Source organism: Marmota monax, unplaced genomic scaffold (genome assembly GCF_021218885.2).
Source record: "Marmota monax isolate L192 unplaced genomic scaffold, Marmota_monax_Labrador192_F-V1.1 WCK01_AAM20220418_F8-fsc00057, whole genome shotgun sequence".
NCBI lineage: Eukaryota > Metazoa > Chordata > Mammalia > Rodentia > Sciuridae > Marmota > Marmota monax.
Genome location: NW_026693933.1, coordinates 6,492,352 through 6,515,120, shown reverse-complemented (window position 1 = coordinate 6,515,120; position 22,769 = coordinate 6,492,352). Strand labels below are relative to the sequence as shown.

General features: G+C 35.6%; 1 protein-coding gene across 4 annotated transcripts in view; it reads right to left on the bottom strand.

Moving 5' to 3' along the window:
- Positions 1–1,664: 1,664 nt before the first annotated feature.
- The window catches only part of Itgb8 (integrin subunit beta 8), an 89,812-nt gene continuing 68,707 nt past the window's right edge, over positions 1,665–22,769 (bottom strand). For 2 of the 4 annotated variants that reach the window (XM_058585340.1, XM_058585338.1), the window contains exons 8-14: positions 19,777–19,866; positions 16,459–16,593; positions 14,143–14,548; positions 11,514–11,739; positions 10,491–10,609; positions 7,053–7,216; positions 1,665–6,958 (exon numbers count right to left, since the gene is read on the bottom strand). In XM_058585340.1, the coding sequence (XP_058441323.1) occupies positions 6,836–6,958; positions 7,053–7,216; positions 10,491–10,609; positions 11,514–11,739; positions 14,143–14,548; positions 16,459–16,593; positions 19,777–19,866 (1,263 nt within the window). In that variant the 3' untranslated portion in view covers positions 1,665–6,835. The remainder of the gene's footprint in view (positions 6,959–7,052; positions 7,217–10,490; positions 10,610–11,513; positions 11,740–14,142; positions 14,549–16,458; positions 16,594–19,776; positions 19,867–22,769) is intronic. The other 2 variants (XM_058585339.1, XM_046463634.2) reach the window with 2 other exon arrangements.

Genomic DNA, 22,769 nt, shown 5'->3' with positions numbered 1-22,769 from the left:
TCTATAACCTAGGATCTGTAGTTACTGGTTCCCATGCTGTCTCATCAGGATTTCAATGTTCTTGGATGGAGTCCCTATTCTGAGTGTACTTAACATTTCATTTGTTATTTTGAAGGCCTGATTGCTTTTTCCTGTGTAGAATTTTTGCATATAATCTGCTGAACTTTATTTATCACATCTGACTTGTGAGACATAGGGATAAAAGTGATGAACTAGTAAACTATCCTCAAAATGAAATATGGTCAGTCATTTATGGAAAGAAAAATGGATCTGGGTAGAATCCTACCTTGGTCATTTATTGGCTGCTTGCATTTATGTAAGATCCTCTGTCTTATTTTCCTTATTTAGAAAGTTAAGGAAAATGGTATTTGTGTTGCTGAGGATTCCATGAGATAATTGCATAAAGAATACATCATTAGAGTACAAATGATCTACTATAACATCAACTGCAGTGGTTTGGCTAAGACAGTCCACCTACCAGGTATTAGCTTTGAAGTAAGCATCTATAGATAAGGAGTAACTGACCACCCTAGCACAGACTTCCTTTGCTAAGGCAGTGGCTCCATTTGTTCCATCCAACAAAAAGGGGGAGAGGAAGTAAGACCCAAAGTTGCACCTATCACCTCCTCTTCTATCTCACTGTACCCACACATAGCTGCAAAGGAGTCTAGGCATTTGAGTCTATGGTGTGCTTGGCTGAAACTCAGGAGGTAAATTCCTTTACTAAAGGAGGAAGGGAAGAACAGGAGAAAACACTAGTCATAACAAAATTAGACATTTTTGGAGTGAGTACTGGGAATTGAATCCAGAGGTACTTTCCCACTGAGCCACACTCCCAGCTCTTTTTATCTTTTATTTTGAGACAGAGTCTTGCTAAATTGCTCAGGGCTTTTCTAAATTGCTGAGTCTGGCTTTGAACTTGGGAGCCTCCTGCCTCAGCCTCCTGAGCCACTGGGATTATAGGCATGCATGCATCACTATGCCTAGCTACAAAATCAGGATTCTGAGCCTGAAAGTCTGTAGTCCAGACAGAACTGGGATGAGTTCTCAAAAATAAACATCTGTGAGACCTTCTGATAGCTTCTGTCTGACCTCTCCAGCATAACCCTTCTATCTAAATGTGTGTTACACTGTTAAAAGCTCCTTAAGGACTGGGACTCTGTGTATATGTTTTATTTAATGTTTAATGTGTCTCCTATACTTTTCCTTTATTCTCTTCCCTAGGTTGAAGAGAGGAAAAACACAATACAAGAGAACTCAATAAATAAATTTCAGTTGTTGAAGTATGATTCTCTAAAAGGCACAATTGAAGTCCATGTTATATATGTATTATGATTTGTAACATATATTTAATGGCACAAATCCCTTGCAGGTAGAAAAATCTTGTTTTAACATCTAGCTAATTTCTTGTTCTTTGCCATAAGGAAGTCCCTCCTGTTTCCACCACTGGGCAGCTATCCAAAGGAAAAAGGGCAGTTAGGACGGCCCCACTTCTTCACCATTGGACCCACAATAGTCTAAAAGTACTAGTTTCTATACATGAGGAAGTGGCCTCTGCCAGTGATGGTGTGTGGTCATTACTACACGTTCTTAAGTGACAATGTGCTGCTGTATAGCAACTTTGAGGGTCATAGGACATGTGGTAAATAAAGAAGCATTCTGTGTATTCTTAGCCTTTACATTTTATTTTAAAACAGAAAATTTCATGTCATTTATCACCTACTTTTAAACAGAATGGTGCATTAATTGAATGCCTTGTCATAACTCCTATAAGATCTGTTAGAAAAATAAACATCTCACAACAATCTACAGTGTCAGCTCTTTAATAAATACATAAAACAGAAGTTAGTAGTCAGAGTTACATGAACAGGTTATAGCATATTACGTGAAATTAAAACCTCAATCTTTTTTATCATTTAAGGCAATTTAACTTTATGTATAATCCAAAGCCAGAAATAATATGAAACATGTTCAGTAAGAATTTGTTTCTTTCTTAGAGCTATTTAATACACAAAAATTTTAATTTAAAAATACATTCTATATTAAATTTCTTTTTTACAAAGGCAGTACATGTTAAGTGAAACAAAATAAGGTTATGTTACTGATAATTTAAAAAACATTTCTAATTTTCTTGCAGAGGTTTAAAAAACCTTAATAAAGTAGCTGATAAATGTAAAATAGTTTAAATGTATGTTAAATATACACAAAATGAATTTCTATATTAATATGTGCAAATTTGTATTTTCTTATAATTTAGAATTAAAATATTTTATACTAAATATTTTTAATAAAATCTATGTACCATACTTGTCATTGTGTGGAATTCATCAGAATCACATTTGTCTGTGGCATAGTGTAAAGTTGGTCAAAGATCTTTACACGTGTCACATATTTTCCATCCTTGATTGCAGTGGTTATTTTATTGTGTTAGACAATTTTAACTGAAGTTGATCATAAAGACTAGAAATCTCATTAATAGAGTTAGCTTCCAAAGATAAATTTTAAGCAGAAAAATATTTCAGGTAGATACAAGAGTAGTGTCATTACTCTCAGGTATTTCAAAAAAAGCTGCCCAGAGAGCTGAACAATTGTTTCACATAATCAAAATAATTTAAATAAGCAGTTTTAAAACAGTCATTACATGGGCTTGAAGGCAAATGTATCAGAACCAAGGAAAACATCAAAAGAACAAAAAGGATAAAGAAAGATTAAACAAAAGTAGGAGGACCCAAGAGCAAAGTTGTTTTCCACGAGACTGGTTGTTTCATATTTTCTTCCATTGATAAAAGACAAACAAGATGCTACAAAATCTAATTACGATGGTTTCATGGAATATTTTTCCAGTTAGTTTTGTTTACAAGTGAGATGATCATATACAGAGGATCCCTTAAGAAAGGAATAAAAAAAAATGTTAAGTGAAATAAACTTACCCATTCTAGTCAGTTAGTGAGGATTGTTGAATTAATCATCACTTAGCATAGAACATAAAAGGGAGCCTGAAGGAGCTTTTGCAACTTAAAGATCTGCAGAAGATGAGTTGATTATCAGACAGGCTCCCTATTGAGTTGTGATTCAATTGTATTGAAAACTGGCTTCAGATGTTACCAGACATTAATTCACAAAAATTTAAAAGAAAAGGATTATCCCATACCTATGAATGTTTATTTAAAGGTGAATTAGTGCAATATTTAAGCACACTTTTCAACACTGCACCTAAGATGCCAACAATTTCAGAAGACATGACAATTTTGGAGAGGTTAAATTGAAAAACTGTCTTAGAATCAATGAGACACACATATAGATGTGGGTGATCAGTTAGACATAATAAATTGCTATGGAGGAATTTTAAAAGAAGATGCAAATGATCCGAAAGAACGTTCTGCATTCACTTGAAAAGGTTTGCGTTGGATGAAATGGAGTTCTTAAGGTCAACATAGATAAGAATAGCCATAAATTGGATATTAAGAGTATACAAAAGAGAGTACAATATGCACATGAATGGGTCTGTCTTTGTGCAGGAGCATAAATTCAAATGAGTGTTAAAATCAAGAGGTGTTTGGAAATGAAGAATTTAATTATGCCACTAAATTCCATTATTTTAAACAATTAGGCTAGTTGAGCCTAAAGCTTTAAGGAAATCTTGGGAAAAGCGAATGGGAAAAAAAATAGGATTTAGGATAACAGGAACAATTTATAATTTGATGGAGAGAAGCAATCTAATTTTATAGCTCATCCTGAAATATTTCAGTATCTCATGGATGCCTTTTGTTACACATCATAATATCTTCTGGGGGAGGTTAAGTGAATGCTAAAAAAAAGAAGGAATTTATTCTTTAGTGAAGTGTTGAATATGATGCACCCACTAATGTTAGTATTTTGAGTTTTTTTAAAAAATTGCCTCCAGAGATATCTAGTATTGTTCTTGGTGTGGTGGTGGTTGTTATTTTTATAAATCAAAACTAAAATGAACATTTAGAACATAATCTGATTTCTAGTGAATTTTTATGTCTTCCAGAGAATGTTATGGCTTAATAAATACTAGCAAATTTCAAAGAATATATTGAACACTTATGAGCACATGTGCACTGCAGTGTAAAGATGCCCTAGAGAAATAAGTTGCATCCAGTTGTGTCGTAGTGTGCATGGGGCACATTTTCATAATCATTACATACTTGAGGGCACAAAATTGTTGCCGTACCAAGACATGTTGTTCAAGTTCTAAGTTTTGTTAATAATTTAAAATTGTGTTTAATATCAATGAATACAAAAGGCTCCTGTGGTCATAGTAGTTGAAAATAGGCTCTATTTACATAAATTATTTAATCTAAGAATACCCTGTTTCCCCTTATCTTTTAATTAATTCTAACTAGTCAAATATTAATTCACTTCTCAGAAACCATTACACAGAAAAATATCAATTATTCAAGTAAAGTATAAGCCCTAAAACCTTTAAGAATTAGCTCTTTAAGTAGGAAAAAGAAAAAAAAAAGGAAAACAGGAAAAAAAGCATATGACATTCAGAGACAGCTACAGTCATCACTTAGCTTTAAATTGCCTACAAGGAAGTTTGTCTCTTCCTATGTTAACAGCTTGGTCCATTTTAAAGTTAGTGCAAACTAGTGAGATTAAAAAAAAAATCCTTGATTTTTAAGGACTTCATTTTCTTAAGCTCTTTTGCTCATTTCCATATGGAAATTAGTTTGTAGCTCATAAACACTGAACTATTAATTTTTAAATTGCCAGCATTTTAATTAAAGGATATCTCCCACTTTTTTTCATTTTGGGAGGTTGTCAGACATACATTTATATATTTATGAAAGGATATTATATTTGATAGGCTTAAAATTACAAATTTTACATTATCTTTAGTTACCAAAGTTTTCTTACATGAGTCCAGTATTGAATTATGTCAATGTTCCCAAGTTTCTCACTTGGAATGCATTCATTTTAGTATTATAATTGCTTGGCTGCAGAGAACAGCTCATGGAGCTGCTGTCCGCTGGCTCCAGAAAAACTAAACATGTTTTTCAGTTCTCTTTAGGGTTGAATATAGGATGGAGGTGAGTCTTCATCTAGAACTTTCACTGAAGTTCTGGAAGACAGAAAATCTGGGAATTACAAGAAGATGGTTTAAATATATTGTTTGGTTGTCATAGGTAAAATTCTGGACTGCTCAGAGGATAGTGGGACAGCTAGTCCATGATTCAGACTGAGTAAGTCTGTAGGGATATGGTAATTGTGAAGAAGTTTCCATTGGGGAAGGTAGAGATGTATTCAGGTCTTGAGTTGAGCAGGGTATAACCCCAGAGGGTGCTGTTCGTACAGATTTATAATGTGAAGGATTTCCCCATATTTCCACCACATTGCTGTCTCTTCTCAGAAGCTGATTAGCAGGAAAGACTAGAACCCATTATGGACAACTCAATTGGAATTACTCTTCTCTACTTCTGAAAATTTCTCACAAGCATATATTTAAGACTTCAGTAAAATCACATTTTAAAATATTTGCCAATTGAATATTTTAAAGTTCGAGAGGTAGCATAACATCATGCAATGAACACTGGCCTGCAATTAGAAGTCAGAACTCCTTCTCTAATGCTGCCACTTTTATCTCCTGGGTGGTTTTTAAGTAACTACTTAAACTTTGTAAGCCTTAATTCCCTGACTAACTAAAATGGAGAATTATCTTATTTTTAAGATATTACCTTCCCTCTTCCAATTTTATATTCTTATGAATCCTAGTGAATAGGTTTGGGGCAATTCAGGGAAAGAATGTCCTTAGGCTGCACTGAAGGGCAAAAATAATATAGCTTTTCATCTGAAAAATGTTGATATCTACTTGGACTCAAAAAATCTAAGAAAACTCATTCAAAAGTGTAGTACATTGCTGAGGCAGAGTTTCTAAATACCTTGTGAATTCCAACCTACAGATCAGGCAAATGAAATAGTGAAACAATCCATCCAGTTTACCAGGTAAGAAGATACCACATCTTCAAACAATGAAGCTATTCAGGTTTACATGCTACTTTACAGTGTCCCTTATTAACATTCAGCTTTTAAAACCAGTATTCTAATAAAGTGACATTGTATTACATGTTTTTTTATGGCAGTAGTAACTTAGCACTTATTTAATCCAGTCATCTGCAATATATATAAACTTATCCTGGAAGAAGGAAAACAAAATATAAATGCAAAGAAGAAAGAACATTGGCATTAGTATCCATTTTGTGAAAAGAAGGAAACATAAACACACATGCATCAAACTACACAGTCTCAAAATAGTATCCCTTATGATTAAGGTTCTATGCTGTTCACCTCCTGAATGAATGAAACACCAACAATTTATTCATCTAATTGTTTTTGTCTAGTCACTGCCAATTGCTGAAGCATTTGGCCACTTCGGTATGTAACTACCAGGTTTTGTTTTTCATCCACATGTTCTGGCAGGAATGACTTTCACCCTTGTAGGGACACAAGGCTCACCTGTCTCACAGCATCGTGTCTTTCTGGGATGTGTAGGAATGGCAGGTACCTGTAAAGTGTAATCAGTGCTCTTCAGAGGATCTACATTCTATGCTGATCTAAATAAGTTATATATTACAGTAAAGTGCTACAATGACACTAGTCTCAAACAGTAGTAAGACACATTTTTCTCTGAAAAGTTCAGCAGCTGTGTGAGTCACATGACAATGAGGATGCTTGTCAGTCTTCATACAACCAGGAACTGGCATGACCTTGAACAATTTTTCTCCTCCTGTGACTTTTACAATTTTACTTTTTTAGGAGCAATTATTTTAAAAAATCCAGTTTTCCATAAAGTTTTCTTGTATCTTTTTTAGAAGTTACACCTGAAATTCTCATGAGCATTTAGTTTGCTGATATCCAATTTTATTTCTTCAGGTTTCTCACGGCGGTAGGTTACTGTTCTTGTGCAAACACTTTGCAGAAGCAACTTATCCTTGATGGAGAAGAAATATTGTTATCAATTAAAGACCTAACTATTGCAACTAGACAATAAAATACTGATAATTATATTTTAAAAATTCACTGACCTTTTTTGAGGCAGACACTCTGTAATCTGATGAGGACTTAATTTTATTACTATTCCATTGTAGTATCGCCTGCCTAATGATAAGGACTTTAAGCAGCCCAATCAAGAATGTAACTATGAATATGATGAAAAATATTCTTAAGTAGCTTGGGCTAGATAAACATTCTGTAATAAAGCAAACAAGTTAACATTAAACAAAGCCGGTCAATCAAAGAATTCTAGCAAGTAAACAGTGTTCACATCTTATAATTAATAGAACCAGAGACTTGTACAAATTTGCATTTTCAAAACAAGGGACTGACATTACTGTTGACTCAGAAAAGTAAAGTAATTTTTATTGCACATTTATTATTAAAATATTTTCAAAAGAGAACTTCCCTTTGGGAACAGACACAATGAAAATATTTAATAACATCATTTCTTTCCAGCCTGATTCTATAATTGTCTTAGCTGGAATATGTCCAAGTCCCTTACCCAGATATAATTATATCCATGACAGAGAGAGGGGCAGCTTTTGTGGTGTGTACTTTTGAACACCAAGTGGAAAATCAGATTTTAAGAACTGCTCAACACCTCTGGGCATCAGCATGTGTTCCTCTTGTTATGCTTTCTCTTCATTTGTTGCACACCAGTAATGGAAAATAAAGTAAACATTTGCAGAAGCTGAAATCAGTACTACTCTAATAGATGAATAAATATTGCCTCTGAAATTGCAGTGTAAGGTTTCATTATTATTATGCATGGCTTCAGCAGGAAATAGGAGTGTCCAATTTGGGATAATACACAAATCTTTTGCTTCAATTTTACTTCATTTACTTTTTACTTCTCTGTAAACTAAATCCGTTTGCCTTTAAAAATTCATTATGTGCTTTTCCAAAGACAAATCATTAATTATTCTCTGGGGAAAGAAATGCCCTGTTAAGATGAGGGCCATGCTGGATCTCTCTTTTAGCACCAGGCCTTTGGCAAACTCTCATTGGAAAACCTGCAGCCTCTGTTGTTGCCAGAGGCATCCCCCTTATCATAGAGGAATATGGTTGCATAACAGCAAGTATTCCACAGAACTCAACAGCTGCCCCAGATTCATAAAATTACTTCCGGGCTAGAAAAGACATTGTGTTCCTCTGCCCATTTTACAGACTTTGGGGACCTTATGTTAATTTTAGAGTCTCCCTGGAGAAGGCCACTAAGAAGAAGACCTGTCAATGCATTATGCAATCGTGGGTGATTTGGACTCAATTTTTAGCAGTGACCAAGTATGCTCGCAAATAAGACCAGAACTCTGTATGACAAGGGCCTCTCTGAATGAGAAAACTTAATGAAGCCCCAATTCTTTTGGTCAGTAATAAGGGGTCTTGAACAAAAGGTCAGAGGCAGACCCCAGGGCTACTCATCAAGTGGAAATACCAGATTCCAAAGCAAGTCTTCCATTGTCACAGACCTCAGGGAGACAGAATCCAAAATGCTGTGTTGGAAGGTGTCACCTTTGAGTCTTCCACAGGAGAATGATCCCCAAATCTTTCTCCCCCAACAGATTGCCATTTCCCTTAGATGATCTGGCTACTCAAACCAGCTAAGGCAGGTCCTCAGAGGGAACACGTGGCTTGATTCCACTTACTGGCTTCTTGCCTGGTGGGCACTTAGCCAGAGAGACTGAAAGAAGACCCTTGAAGTGTGATTGAGAGGATAGATAATAGAGGTGCCTAACCAATGCCCTTTCCCTGTCCTTGCACAATAGAGGTTAAGGGGAGGGGAAACCCTGTAGCTCCTCATCAAGTTCAGAAGTATTCCTAATAAGTTAGCAGTTGTAGGGCAATTGTAAGGCTCAACTCTGCCTGTATTTTGAAAGGTTGCTAGGGATGGTCAAACATCTACCCCCAGCCTATGCTTTTCTTAATTGAGATTGGGTCAGAGCTTTTCCTAGGAGCTTTAAGGGGATACTATTTGTAACCACCCTTCAGTCACAGTAGTGTTTACTTAACATAATAAATGACATGTTGATAGGAAGGGCCCTATTTATTAGAAAGGCACTTAGCTTTTGGGAGTGATTGCTGTAGCCCCAGCTGGCAGCACATGGGACTCTGTTTGGAGCCAAATTCATCATGAGCTAAGATCAGTGCAGATGTGAAACCAAAAGGAAACAAAGCTCCGGAGAATGTTTATTCTTCTCGGCAGTCTCTCTAAGGGCTGGGATTTTTTCTTACAGGTTGGAGGAGAAACTTGAAATAATAGAAGCAATGGAAATGTTTCCTATAAAGTAACCTAATTTTTAGCTCTTATGGCGTTAGGAATTCATTTCTAACTCCTTTGAACACCTGTGAAAAAATGGGGTTCCAGCTTTTTGAGTTCTAATGAACTTTCATTTAAAAACAGACTTTGCTCATAACTCTCACATGGTTTTTCCATTTACAAATCATCTTTTGCTTTAGATACTTGTTGCACGTTCATTGGCTCATTAAGGTCACAACAACCCTTTGAGGTGGATACTATTTATATCTCTATTTAACAGATGAGGAAACTGAGGCTCAGGAAATTTTTCAGGAGGACTGCTATTTCTTAACAAGTAATGCTTAGGGCTTAAGCCAAGGACTTCAGACTAAAAGTTCCATATTGTTTTCATTGTGTTACATTTATCATCATTCCCCCCACTAAACTGCATGCTATCAGAATGAGAAGTACAAGGAATGACCCTTTGGATGTTACATAGATTACAAAAGCAGTTCATTGCTCCTTGAGATTTTGTAGCTTCACCTGAAACACGAGAGTGTGAATTAAAGGAAATAGGAGTGTCCAATTTGGGATAAAACACAAATCTCTTGCTTTAATTTTACTTCATTTACTTTTTACTTCTCTGTTAACCAAATCTCTTTGCCTTTAAAAATTCATTATGTGCTTTTCCAAAGACAAATAATTAATTATTCTCTGGGGAAAGAAATGCCCTGTTAAGATGAGGGCCATGCTGGATCTCTCTTTTAGCAGTTCTGAACTGGAAGCAACTTTGGGTTATGAAGGAAAATTATGGCTCCACAATCTTTATCTCTCAGTGAAGGGATCCCCTGTTGGGAACCTGTATTTTTTGGCTCATGGAGATCTTTCTAGTCAATTTATTTGGATGTCCTTCCATGGAGGTACACGGCATGGAAATAGAGCGGTGAAGCAGAGGTGTAAAACATTAACTACTCAGGAACATCATCTCTGGGAGATTTCAAAAAGCAAATCACAAACTCATTACATTTTGTCCATAAATGTGTGCAGACTTATTTACTGTATTTCCATGTTGACTCAATAAAATTGTATTAAAAATAAAGAAGTGTTTCATATTGAAACCAAAATTGAAGTTCTTAGTCTTTTCCTTAGCATGGTAAATTATGAGAACTTTGGGGGAATGTGGTCCTCCACAGATACACTATAATGCTTTGATTATGAATCTTCCATTTACCTGATGTTTGATGCCCATAATGCTGGTCCATGAGAGCACATGAGGTTTTGCACTGATCAAGTATAGCTTGAGACAGATTGTGAGGGTGAAGGCATTGCATACAATTCCTGTGAGAGGAACTTAAAACATTAGTTCTTTTAAAAGCAGATAAACTATAATATTTTCTAGGAAAAATAAAATAACAACTTAACAACAAATAGATACTGCAAATTTAGATTAGTTCCATTTGAAATAACTCTATCATTATGTTGAAGTATTGCATTTCCAAATAATTTAAATAAGTGATTATGCATAATAGAATTACAGATTTGAGAGAGAAATAATTTTAAAAATCTGAATTATGCAAACTGGAAAGTACACTGATGTTTAGATTGGTGGTCTGTGAGCAGGTCTCAGACTGTCATTGGAAAATCAATTACTAACACAAAACAATTATGTTGCTTTCATTTAGCATGTTACCTTTTGTTTATTTATCACTTATTTCTAGAGTAAGTCATAGCCACCATCATTCTTTATCATGAAAATATTAAAAGTAAAGCACAATGATAACTTAGTCAACATTTTTTTCTACAATCATCATGCACCAAATACAAAGGTGTGCTTTTATTCTGCTTTTCACATTTAATTTAATTCTTTCACAGAACTTTAACATTATTATGTTTATCCATCAGCATCCTTACTTTCAAACTCAGGAAACTGAGACATAGAAGATTTTTAACAACTTGTCTTACACAATTAATTAGTCATCATCTTTGTAGCAAATAGCCTCTATTTTCCAAAACTTATTAAAAAAAAAAAAAAACTAAGGTAGTGAGTGTCTGGATTTATTGTGATGCTCTACAGCTAGTTATTGGGCTGAGATTGGAATTCAAGTCCCCTAATTTTTAAAATGTCTCCATTCACTTCTTTTTTTAGCATGAAGGTAACAATTTGTCTGGCAACTCTGAGATCAAGAAAGGCAGAACCAACAAAAACAGCAGCTGCAGGGCTGCTTTACGACTGCGGAAGTCAGAGAGCTCATACCAGTTTTCACTGCAGGCTGTGTGACAAGTGGGACAGTGCTCACAGAAGCGGCCGATGCTCCGGGGATCTGTGCACTCACACCTGCCACACACACACGTGCCTCTGCCGCTGCACACCTGGCCTTTTGAATTGACACAGTGCTGGGATGATGCTGAGGGGCACTGGCATCGATCCCCTTCCCATCCGCTGAAGCACTGGCATCTGCCTGCTTCACACTCTCCATGCCCTGCAACCAAGACACACCATGACCCACATTAGGGACGCCACTGACTTGTGAAGAGTTTCCACGTGTGGATTCACTTCCCACCTCCACAGAAATGAACAGGTAGTCAAGTGAATGGAAACAGCATCATTTTCTATTCATCTGACCTAAAGAGTGCCAGAATTTAGGAAAGATGTCCTATTGTAGATAATCTCTCGTACTAATATACTGTGCTAACAAATGTGAAGGAAGTTCCTCCTGTGGTGGCTGCCCGACTCTCTAAGTGTCATACGTTCAGTTTTAAATTAAGACACAGAAATATAAAGAAGTTACAAAAGCCAAAGTAATGTCATGTGACATGAGATCAGAAGATAAGAGTATTTGATTAATGACTTCCATAATCTATTCTCATAGTTGCACTATTGCTAAGGGCTGGGAATGACTTGGAAGGACTAGGAGGCAAACCCTCATAGTGCTTCAGTGTGGTGAAGGCTATGTTTAAAGATAAAATTTTCTGAGGAGTTGAAATAATTCTCTCATATCCTCAGAATAGCATTTAGTAGATTATCAGTGCTGTTCTCATCTCTGCTGCGAGCTATGATTAGGTGGCAAATGGCAAGAAGAAAGGAAGACGGTGTGTGTGAGGGGTGGGGAGTGTGCACGTGCCTTTATGCACACAAGCTGAGGAAACATTGGTTATACATAATTAAATGAATTTTTGATTGCTGAAAGTGTCCAAAATTTAATCTGACAATGCAAATTAGAAATCTTCAAGAAGGGGGTACATTTTACAGGATTGTGCAGTATTTCTCAAGCTTTTTTAGCTACAAGTCAATTAATCTTCCCTTCCTCCTTCCTTCCCTCCCTTCTGTTCCTTGCCTTCTTTTCCTCATTTCCTTTCTCTCTTTTATTGCTGAGCACCTTACAAGTTAACTGTCCCACAAGGTCCACTGCTGGATCAGCTCAGCTTGTTAAGTGTAAAACTAATGAGGTCCAGGCCAAACAGATGTCCTCCAGACCCTGCTTCCCCGTACAGCCTGCATATGGAGTCCTGGCCAGCTGACCTGGGAACATGTGCTTTTATTCCTCGGGGAGACTAGATGATGCATGTCAGCCCTACAGTTTTCACTTACATACAAACCATTCAAAGCAGATTCTCAAGTGCTTGTGGGTCAGTAGTATCATAGTCACATGGAAGGGTCAGTACATGATTCTTGGATATTTTGCAGCAGATAATGGGATTCTCAATGTATTTGAAATGTCTTTGAGGAACTGACAGCTGTAGAGAAAGTCTTTCTGTTTCCTGTAAAATAACATTTCCTTTCCCTATAAAATATAGTAGACAATGGCTGATTCATTCTAAAGTTATCTATAATCCATCTTCTCTGATTCCAGCTACAGTTGAATAAATGTTTGAAATACAAAACATTCCGTGTATATAATAGAATAAAAAGATAATTTGCCATCACGCATTTAGGTAACATATTTTGAATTTTTAGCTTTTGTAACAATATAAAATTTATTTTTATAGGCTGTTACTTTCCATATTCTTACAGTAATGAAATATTTTCATTCATCAACAACTTAACAAATATTTATCTACTACAATGCAAATGCTAAAAAGGCATTTTCACAGTAAGTGAAATTATTATATGAACTCAGATGGCAGAGAGTTTAATATATTTTAAAATAATATTTTAATATTCAAGTGTTGCACAGTTATTGGACTCTAACCTGTAGGTGGCAGTAAGCTGAATTAGACACAAAATAACATTGATACTTTTATTTTAATTCATTTCATTTTAAAATGTGGTCTGTGTGTGGCCACAAAGACTAATCTTCTAGATTACTTAATAATCCAGTATTTTCTTGAAGAATGCTGTCCTCTGGCAATTCTGTTGCTGGTGGTGGTCCAAAAATAAACTGCTGAGGTTTAAATTACCACAAACTTACAATACCATCTATAATGATGCTTTAAGAATTTTCCAATGAATGAAAAGTATATTTTTATAGCTCACTCCCCCCTCATCCTGACAGAAATAAAATCCTCTGAGCAATCTGGAGTGAGTAACCTTTTGCTAGAATGAATCAGACCCTTGTGGAAGAATACCCTCATTCTTTTGGAAAACGTGTCAGCCATCATCAGTAATTTCCCCTTCTGGGATGTTCTTTCCAAGATCAAAGAATATTTGAGAATTACAATTAATTTTAGGTTTTTATTTAGAAGTATATCCTGTATACTTTAAACATAAATATTCAAACCCCTGCTGTGACTGTTGTGGTGACCTAATTTTGCAGACTATGAAACTGTGAGTATTAAATTCAGATTCAGTGATGGCAATTTGTAACATATTTTTAAAGATACATGAGACTATATACTACCAGGATAGTGGTTAGTAAAAATTACCTGTATGTATTTATACTCACCAGCACACAGATTTCCATGGTGATATGGACAAGAAAAATCATCCTTTTCACAGTATTTTCCATACACTTTTCCAAGCTTAATTTTGTGACATACACATTTCCCACAAATACAGACTCCTCGACCACTGCAAACAGGTTGGTCCTTGTGTAACCTGCAACTCTCGGATGGAAATGAATCTTCATCAAAATGGCATTTACTCTCGTCACATTGCAAACACTTGGAGTCCAGGAAAGTTTCATCCTCACACTTTCCTTTAGGTCCTCTGTGGTCCTCACACTGACAACTGCAGCGCCTGTGTATGTGAATTTTAGTGGTTTCATTGAAACCAATAGGTTTGATTTTTGCATAGTTTTTTCCTCCTGTGACATCACATTTTTTCATTGTAACTGTTACATTGAAAAGAACCTAAATTTAGGAAGAAAAAGGAAATATAATTACATCCTTTGATATTTTTATTGCCAATATTATATGTGTCAGTATATTTCAATCAATAATATAATAGCATCTTAGAGTAATTGTTTATAAAATACCCAGGCAAGTTTTTTCACATGTAGATGCAAAATCCCTTTTAATGTCTTTTATTTTCTGATTAATAAACTAAAGAATTAGAGAAACCAATGATTGCTAATTGCCTATAATACACCATTAAACAGACTTGATCCTGTTTATATGAAGTGCCTACTCCACCTTCCTATTTTCATGTTGGACTAAAATCATTACAATTTAAAAATAATCTGTGTTTTTGGTTGGAAATTATGTTATATGTCATGATACAAAAAGAACTAAATTTAGGCTTCAACATGTATTAGGAGTTTGACTCAGCCTTATTATAAGTTGGTGTTGGTGCTGTACTCGAAATGTTTTTGTCTTAAGAATGTTAAGGATTAACAGATGTGTAGGATAATGTGGTCATTGCCATTATTAATCGTAGAGCAAAACTTGGGGTTTATATAATTAAGAGGTCAGATGACTATTCCTTAGAGTCACGTTGTTTATACAACTTGGTTGAAAGTCAAGGGGAAAAAGAAATGTAGGAAAAAAGAAAGAAAGAAAGAAAGAAAAAACCCTAAGAAGAAAACCATTGCTACAAACTTGAGATTTTTGAAAGAATTACTTCATTCTTCAGTAAGTAACTTAATGTTATCTTATGATAGAAAAAAATTTCTTTATATTTAATGAAAATCAAGTGTGTATTTTGTAAACTGCTGTATGATGGCTTTTGAACAAAATCCAAGGACTGATTATAGAGGAAACTACAGAATTAGAAACTTGCAGTAATTAATTTAAAATGTACAGCTTGTAGGAACAATTATACTACCCACAGATTCTAAAATTCTCAAGAGGGAAAATATATTCTAACTACAGAAAAGTCTCCTTTTATTGAGAATGTTCTACCTCTTTCCATCACTTTTTCTCTCTAGGACCTGACATGTAAGCAATTAATAAAATTATAGAGGAGGCTAGGGATGTGGCTCACGGGTAAAGCACTTGCCTGGCCTAAGTGAGGCCCTGAGTTCAATCCCCAGCACCACAAAAAATCACTACTACTACCACTACTAATAATAATAATTAAAAAAAAAACAAATACAATTATAGAACCTTGGAGTTAGCAGGGAGATGAAAAGTCTTCTAGTCCAAGCCATCTGTTTAAAAATGAGATAAGTCATGCCCCAAGAGGAAAACGACTCACTGGAGATATCTTTACCCCACAAGGATCTCCGTGTGTGCTTCTCTGCTGTGCCTCTCTACTGTGCCAATTCTTGGAGAATCCCTACTCCTCTGGTCCTGTTTCCTGATGCTACTATGATTTAGGCCTCTTTGTTTTCATCTCATTTCAACTCCTCCTTTTTTATTGTTCTCAATTTCCTACCTGATTATGAATGGACTGAGGCAAACACAAAGTGAAAGATTTTGAAATTGTTAGACTTTATCAATTGTGTCATTCTTCCCTATAGCTTATTACTTTCAATATCACATTTACCCTTGAGAATAAGCAGATTTGAATCCAAAAGGAGATGTGATTTCCTCTTCTATACCAATTGGGTCACCTACGTTGGAAGTTACTGTTATTAAACAAGTGTTCAACATAATACATATTTATTTATTTTAACTTGAGGGTTCAAGAGAATAGTTAATTGAGTTAAAACAAGAAGGTAACTTTGAGAAGAGACAATGAAAGTTACTTTGAAGTATAAATAAAATGCCTGGAGTCAGCAGTTAAGTACAATTATTCAGAATGGTTTGGTTTTTCTGTGAGGAAAGCATGCCAAACAAGTTTAGCTTATTTTAAATAAGAAAAACGCACACCCACATACTTCATCATTGCTTGTCACATTTCCACATCCATCGGTGCCTGGCTTTCTGGCCCCATCTGGACAAATGGCTGTGATGTTGAAATAGACACCTTGTACCTGGTTTTCCACCTGCACTTTCACTTCTGAAATGAGTTTCTGTGGAGACATCATCTTTTAATTAAATGCTGTAATGGTTTCAAATATAAGCAATGAAGCAGAGTCAAGCTTATCCAATTACTCTAGGTTTAATTTTTTACTAAGTCAAAGAGTCTGTCTTTGTAAAAGGATGAATAAATACAGTGTTTCCACATAATGACCCAATTACGTTTGAAATATGTAAGAAATACTGAAAGATTAGATTATCTGCGTTTAAATGGTTCTATTTTCCCCATTGTGCATTTCGATTACTTCAAAACTATTTCTCACTCAACCTGTTATGAAAATTATCTTTCAAAATTCAGTGCTACTTACATATTATGATACAGTTTAAGTAAAACATTGAGACCATATATCACAAAGGGTGAATTTCCATAGCTAAAAACATGAAACATGCTTCTGACAGATAAAAGCTGTTAAAAAAAACCATTTTAATTTCAAACACTTTATACTATCATGAAAGCTAAAATGCCTTATTGATACAGAGTTGAAAGGTACAGTTTGGGAAGGAATGACCTGACAGACATGTTCCTCTAAGAATGGCTTATAAATTGTGTTAAGACCTGAGGGCTTGCTTTTGTTAGTCAAATTTGTACCAAGCCTTCATTCCAAACTAGGGCTTCTAAACTAGGCAGAAAAAAATTCATTGATTTACACTCATTTATATGCTCATTCAGTATATGATTTAGTGGCTATCACGTATTAGATATATAGTAATTTCTTCTATCTCAATCTCTTAAGTTCCAAAGGATCTAGCTACTTTAATTATGTCTTTCAGATCTGTGTGCATTTTATCCCATAAAATTAAGAGTCAACTAAATGCAAAAACCCATAGCTTATACTTGTAAACAGAGGAAGAAAAGTGGCAGTGTAGGAAGAAAAAAAAATACTTTCAGAGGATTCTAATCCTTTACGTGAATAATTTTTCTTTTCCAATGGTATAATCAATAAAGGTACATGGGCTTACTGATTAATAATTGAGCATGGAATTCTGATAGCATATCTTTAGAACAAAATACTTTCCTCAAATTCATGAGTATTATTTGGATTAAAAAAGACCATCTCAGCACCCCTCCTCCCCATTTTGAGGCAGGGTCTTACTATGTTGCACAGACTGGCCTGCAACTTGCAATCCTCCTGAGCAGCTAGAATTACAGGCCTGTACCACCATGTTAGAGAAGTCACACACTGCAACTGTTAATTGAATAATTTTGGCAAACCAAAAGGAACTTTCAAGGATATGCAAACGATGGATATGCAATAATATGTCAGATCAGAAGAAAATACTTAATTCAAGGAGTGTGCTCAGATTACCCTTCAGAAATTCTGTTTTAAGACTTTAAGCCAGTTAGGCCCATGTTTTTCAAGCAATATGTAAAGATAGATATCTAAAATATTTCCCAGTTTTAGGATGTAGGAATTAATCTCCTGACACAATCTGAAGCTTCCCCTTTAATATCTAATCAGTAATGAGACAGATTATTTTTTCTGTTTTAAGATTCCTCAATGAATTGGGAGTTGTTTCTGCTGGATGGTGAAGACAAGATAAAATTTCAGATGAATTTTGAAAATATAGACACATAAAAAATGACAGAATCTCAACCTAAGGTAGTTAGCCAGAGTTGAGTTTGTTTTGCTTTTTAATTGATGTCACTGTAAGATCAGTCAGAACCACAGTGGGATCAGACATCCCATATCTGTTCTAGACAAATAAAGAAATTAAAGCAGATACTTTGGTCTCCTTTCCTTGGATACTGTATGACACATAGGTGAAAAGTTGTCAGTTTATGCTCCTTGCTTGGGGTAATAAATGGTCTCATACTATAGCAGTTCAGTCCTAACAGTATAAATTCCTTTCTTATTTGGATTCTTCTCAGAAACACACTTTTGATGAGAAAAAAATTATATGCACATTTGATTTTTCTTGATAAAAATCCCTAGTCATAACACTCTTTTGTGAGAGATGTCATTTAAGATGTTCTTCCTTATTTCATTCTACACAGTTTCAGACACAAAATAAAAGTTCCCGGCAAAAATAATCTAGCAAGGTTTATTTTCCTTTTAAAGAATAACTTTCAATAATTCTTCATTGTTTATCCCATGTCTACTTTCTGCCTTTCCCTATTGTACTCAAGTTGAAGGCAGGTGCTCCTTGAAGATGATTAGAGAAATCTGAGTTTTTTTCCTCCACGTTTTGGCTGTTCTTTACACTATTCAACTCTTACATGTTTGGGAAGGGAATCAGAGAATTTGGGAAAATGAGACTTTATAACTGGCCCATAAATTCAAGGTCTAATCCAGCAAGCTTGATACTACATAAAAACGACAAAAGAAAAATAGGTGATATTACAAAGCAGGAAACACCTGGAGCATGACGTTGAACACCTGGATTCTGATCCTGATTCCTCTGATTAGCTGTGTGACCTTTGGTTAATTTGCTTCACTTCTCTGTTTCCACAAATATACAATGAGAGTAGTAACACCTGCCTAGGTGAGGATTAAACGAAGTCATGTGTGAAAAGTGTCTGGTTCTTAGTGGTATTACAACATTACAGCACATATGACATGAAGCCATGACCCAGTTTGAGAGAACAGATGTTTCTGTAAATTCTTTGCATTCAGTTGCCCACTCTTCACAGGATTGATAAGAGCATACAACCATAAATAACAGACCATACTTGTCAAGGTGATTCTTTTACTCAAACTGTTTTGATGAATGTGCTCAAATAATTGACTGAACAATCAAATGATTGCTCATAGAGAACAAAATCATCTTAGTAATCTCTATGTCCCAGATAATTCATTTCCCCTGGCAGGTTGTTTCTTTAAATAACAGTGTGGATTTCATAATTCATGAAAAAGGGAAATTATGCAATTTCTTGGTAACAAAATGCTTTCTGTAGCCATGAGTAGGTAACTCATTGAGCACTGAATTTGGAAGGAAACTGAGAAAGTCTCAGGCCCAGTGTTGGATGGCTGTCAACGAGACCACATAGTCTCCCAAGGGACCATGGTAGTTTGTGCTAATACAGGGCCTAAATGCCAGATTCCCTGTTCCTAATTTTATGTTCTTTCTACCACTCCTCTCAAGATGATACAGCACTAGTTGGTATGTTGTCACAGAAATGTTTATTTGGAAAGTTAAAGTTTATTTGGCAAAAATCGTATATGATATATGCATACCTTGTAGGCGTCTACTACCAAATTGTTGAGGTTAGCAGCCTTTGATTCTATCTCACCAGCAATGGTGCCAGGCAAAAGGGGTAGAAGGTCCTAGAAAACACATCAGTTGAATTTACATAATGGCAAACTCTGCAGTGGTTCAGTGATCAACAAATATTTAATATTTTTCCATTACTAATGGAAGATGAGATATTATATGAAGGAAAAATATAAAACATGAAAAATATAAGCAACCTGGTAGGACTGCAAGCCCTTATACCCATGAAAAGGTAGTGTGTGTGTGTGTGTGTGTGTGTGGGCACACATGCAAATAAATATGCATGAGCATGGGTGTGTACATCCTGAATTACATGATGACCTAAAAATATCATCAGAATTATATCAGAATTTCCAAAGCATCTTCCATGGAACACAGCCCTAAGAGACTTAGATGAAAAATGTTCTAAGGGCAAAAAAGATTGGGAAGTTCTGCATATCTTTATTCTATCCAGAGATCCAAATTGCACATTTTCAAACTAAAACGTTGAGCAGTCCTGTAATTTGTAAATAATTTGACTCAGTTTAATGCAGCATTCCCCAATGCTTCTTTAAATGCCAAACCTCTTTTCTTAATATATATATATATATATATATATATATATATATATATATATATATATATATTTTATAGAACTGCTGAACCATGGGACATGTTGTATCAGACAGTAGGAAAATCAGAGTTACAGGTGGAGCTTCAAAGAAGAGGAGTTTGTGATGGGTAATGCTTACTAATTTTGGAGGAGATGCTATTACCAGGGAGAATGTGAGAATGAGCAAAGGCTTACAGGGCTACAAGAGGAAGAAAAGCAGTTGGACTAGAATAAAGGTGCATATTTATAAAAGTTCAGATTATGAAAGTCTTAAAATCCACTTATTCACTCATTTTTTCAGTTCAAAAGCATCATTAACTTTCTTCTATATACTATCCATATTTAAACACCAACAATTTGTTATCTCAAGTCATAGGGAAAAATGTATCACAGATTTTAAAAATTCATTTATTAACAGATGCTTTTATTGAGCATCTATTATATACTACTTCGGAAATGCTAACTTACTAGACCACATAGTTTCTGTCCTTAAGGATCTCACAGGTCTGTAAATGATAATTCCACAAAATATAAGCCACATGAAGCATTTGTGCACAGAAGCTATTAAGCAGGATGCCTGGCAAGGACTGCAGAGACGGGGAAAGTTATCGGGGGCTGTTTCCTTAAGGAGATGACTTATAAGCTCTTCGTAGAGGATGGCGACGGGGAGTGAACCCAGTCATGAGAGAGAATGACTTCCACATATGGGGGTGCAGTGGGGGCAGCAAGAACAAAAGCACAAAGAAAGAAGCAGGTTGGTGAGTGTGTGTGAGGGGGAAGATCAGGCACACTGCTGGAGGGCAAGGTAGGGAAAAGAGGCCCCAGTGAGAGGTAGATAGAACCAGGTGCCAAATTAGAAACTCGGTCCTCTAAATCATAGGGAGCCCCTAGGATATCTTGCTCTAGAAAGTACTGTGGACATACTTGTGATTTCAATGCATCATCTAGTAGCACCACGTGGAGAATGAATTTGGGTGATGAGTTTCAATGCTGTTAGGGTGATAGAAAAATGAAAAAAAATGAAAGATGGGTGATAGAAAAAGATCCATGAGCAGCTAACGTAGGTGCCTACAAGGGCGTGTGTGGGACTCAGCAGGGCTCATATGCGGCTTTTGGAGCCTGATGATGTTTACTTTGCTCACAATTCAGTTAATAATAAACCTGGTTTATAGTTTATCAGTCAGTGGCAAATTTATAAAGAACGAGGGAGAATGTGGGAGGACCAATAACTCTCTGAACAATAGAGAAAGAGGAAGCAAAAGCTATCCAAAGCTACATGGTATTCCAAAGTCAACTATTCAGCTTACAGGTTAAGATCACAAGATTTGAGTTGTTAGAAAACTCTGGGCAAGTATTTATCCTCTCAAAATGTTTCCCCATCTTAAAATGAGCAGACTAATAAAACTGCCCTCAATCAGTGAGATGGTAAGATCTCAGATGCATTAGTGTTTCTGAACTCAGTACCTGGCAATAGTTAAGTACTCAGTAAGCAGATGCTGTTCCTCTTGTTATTAAAATGGTTAAAGCCATTTTATTTGGGGCAGAGCCCTACTTCTGTGGATGTTAATTTGTTATCACCTTAAAACGCGGCTTCATGGTATATGGAAATCAGGGAGGGATTAAAGTTTGACTAAATATTTCTAAAGGAATAAATGATATGGTTAAAGTGGCACTTTCAGATGACAAATGTGGCTGTTAGGTGTTAGGTAAATCAGAGAATGTAACACTAGTTTGTGGACAATGAAAATGATTTTAAGTATCCGTTGAAACCAAAAGATAATGTAGTTTCTCTAAAGTTTTAAAAAGTAAGTAAGGGTGCTTGTAGCTAGCCAGTGAGAGGAGTTTGCAGTTGGAAAGTAGAAGGAAGAAATAAAGATAGTAAAGAGACGAAGATCTGGTGGATAGTGATGCATGTTGGAAACAAGGACACCTCAGCGTTATAGAAATGAAGAAAAGAGATTCTAGAAGACAGACCCTAAAAAAACCAAAAGACAATTATAGTAAGGCACAGAAGAGGAATTCTATGTTGAGCAATTGCCCCGAAGGATTCAGGACACCACTGAAACCACACCTGCATAGGGGATTTGGCTGGCTCAGTCACTTCTCAGGCTCTTCCTGGTCCTTTAGTAGAAAATATACACCAAAGCTAGATGTGCTGGTGCTATGGAAAATCAAGCAGATAATTCTTTAACTTTAGCCTATGGTAAGAATATGTCCATGGCTAGATTATAAGCAGGAATCTGGACATGAAAGGTATAGATATGAAGTGTGAAGTTCTTTCACCTGATAAGAATCTTTCCTGTTATTGTCACATCCATCATGTCCTTCAGTGTTAGGCTATGCCTATGTATATTGGGTATAATT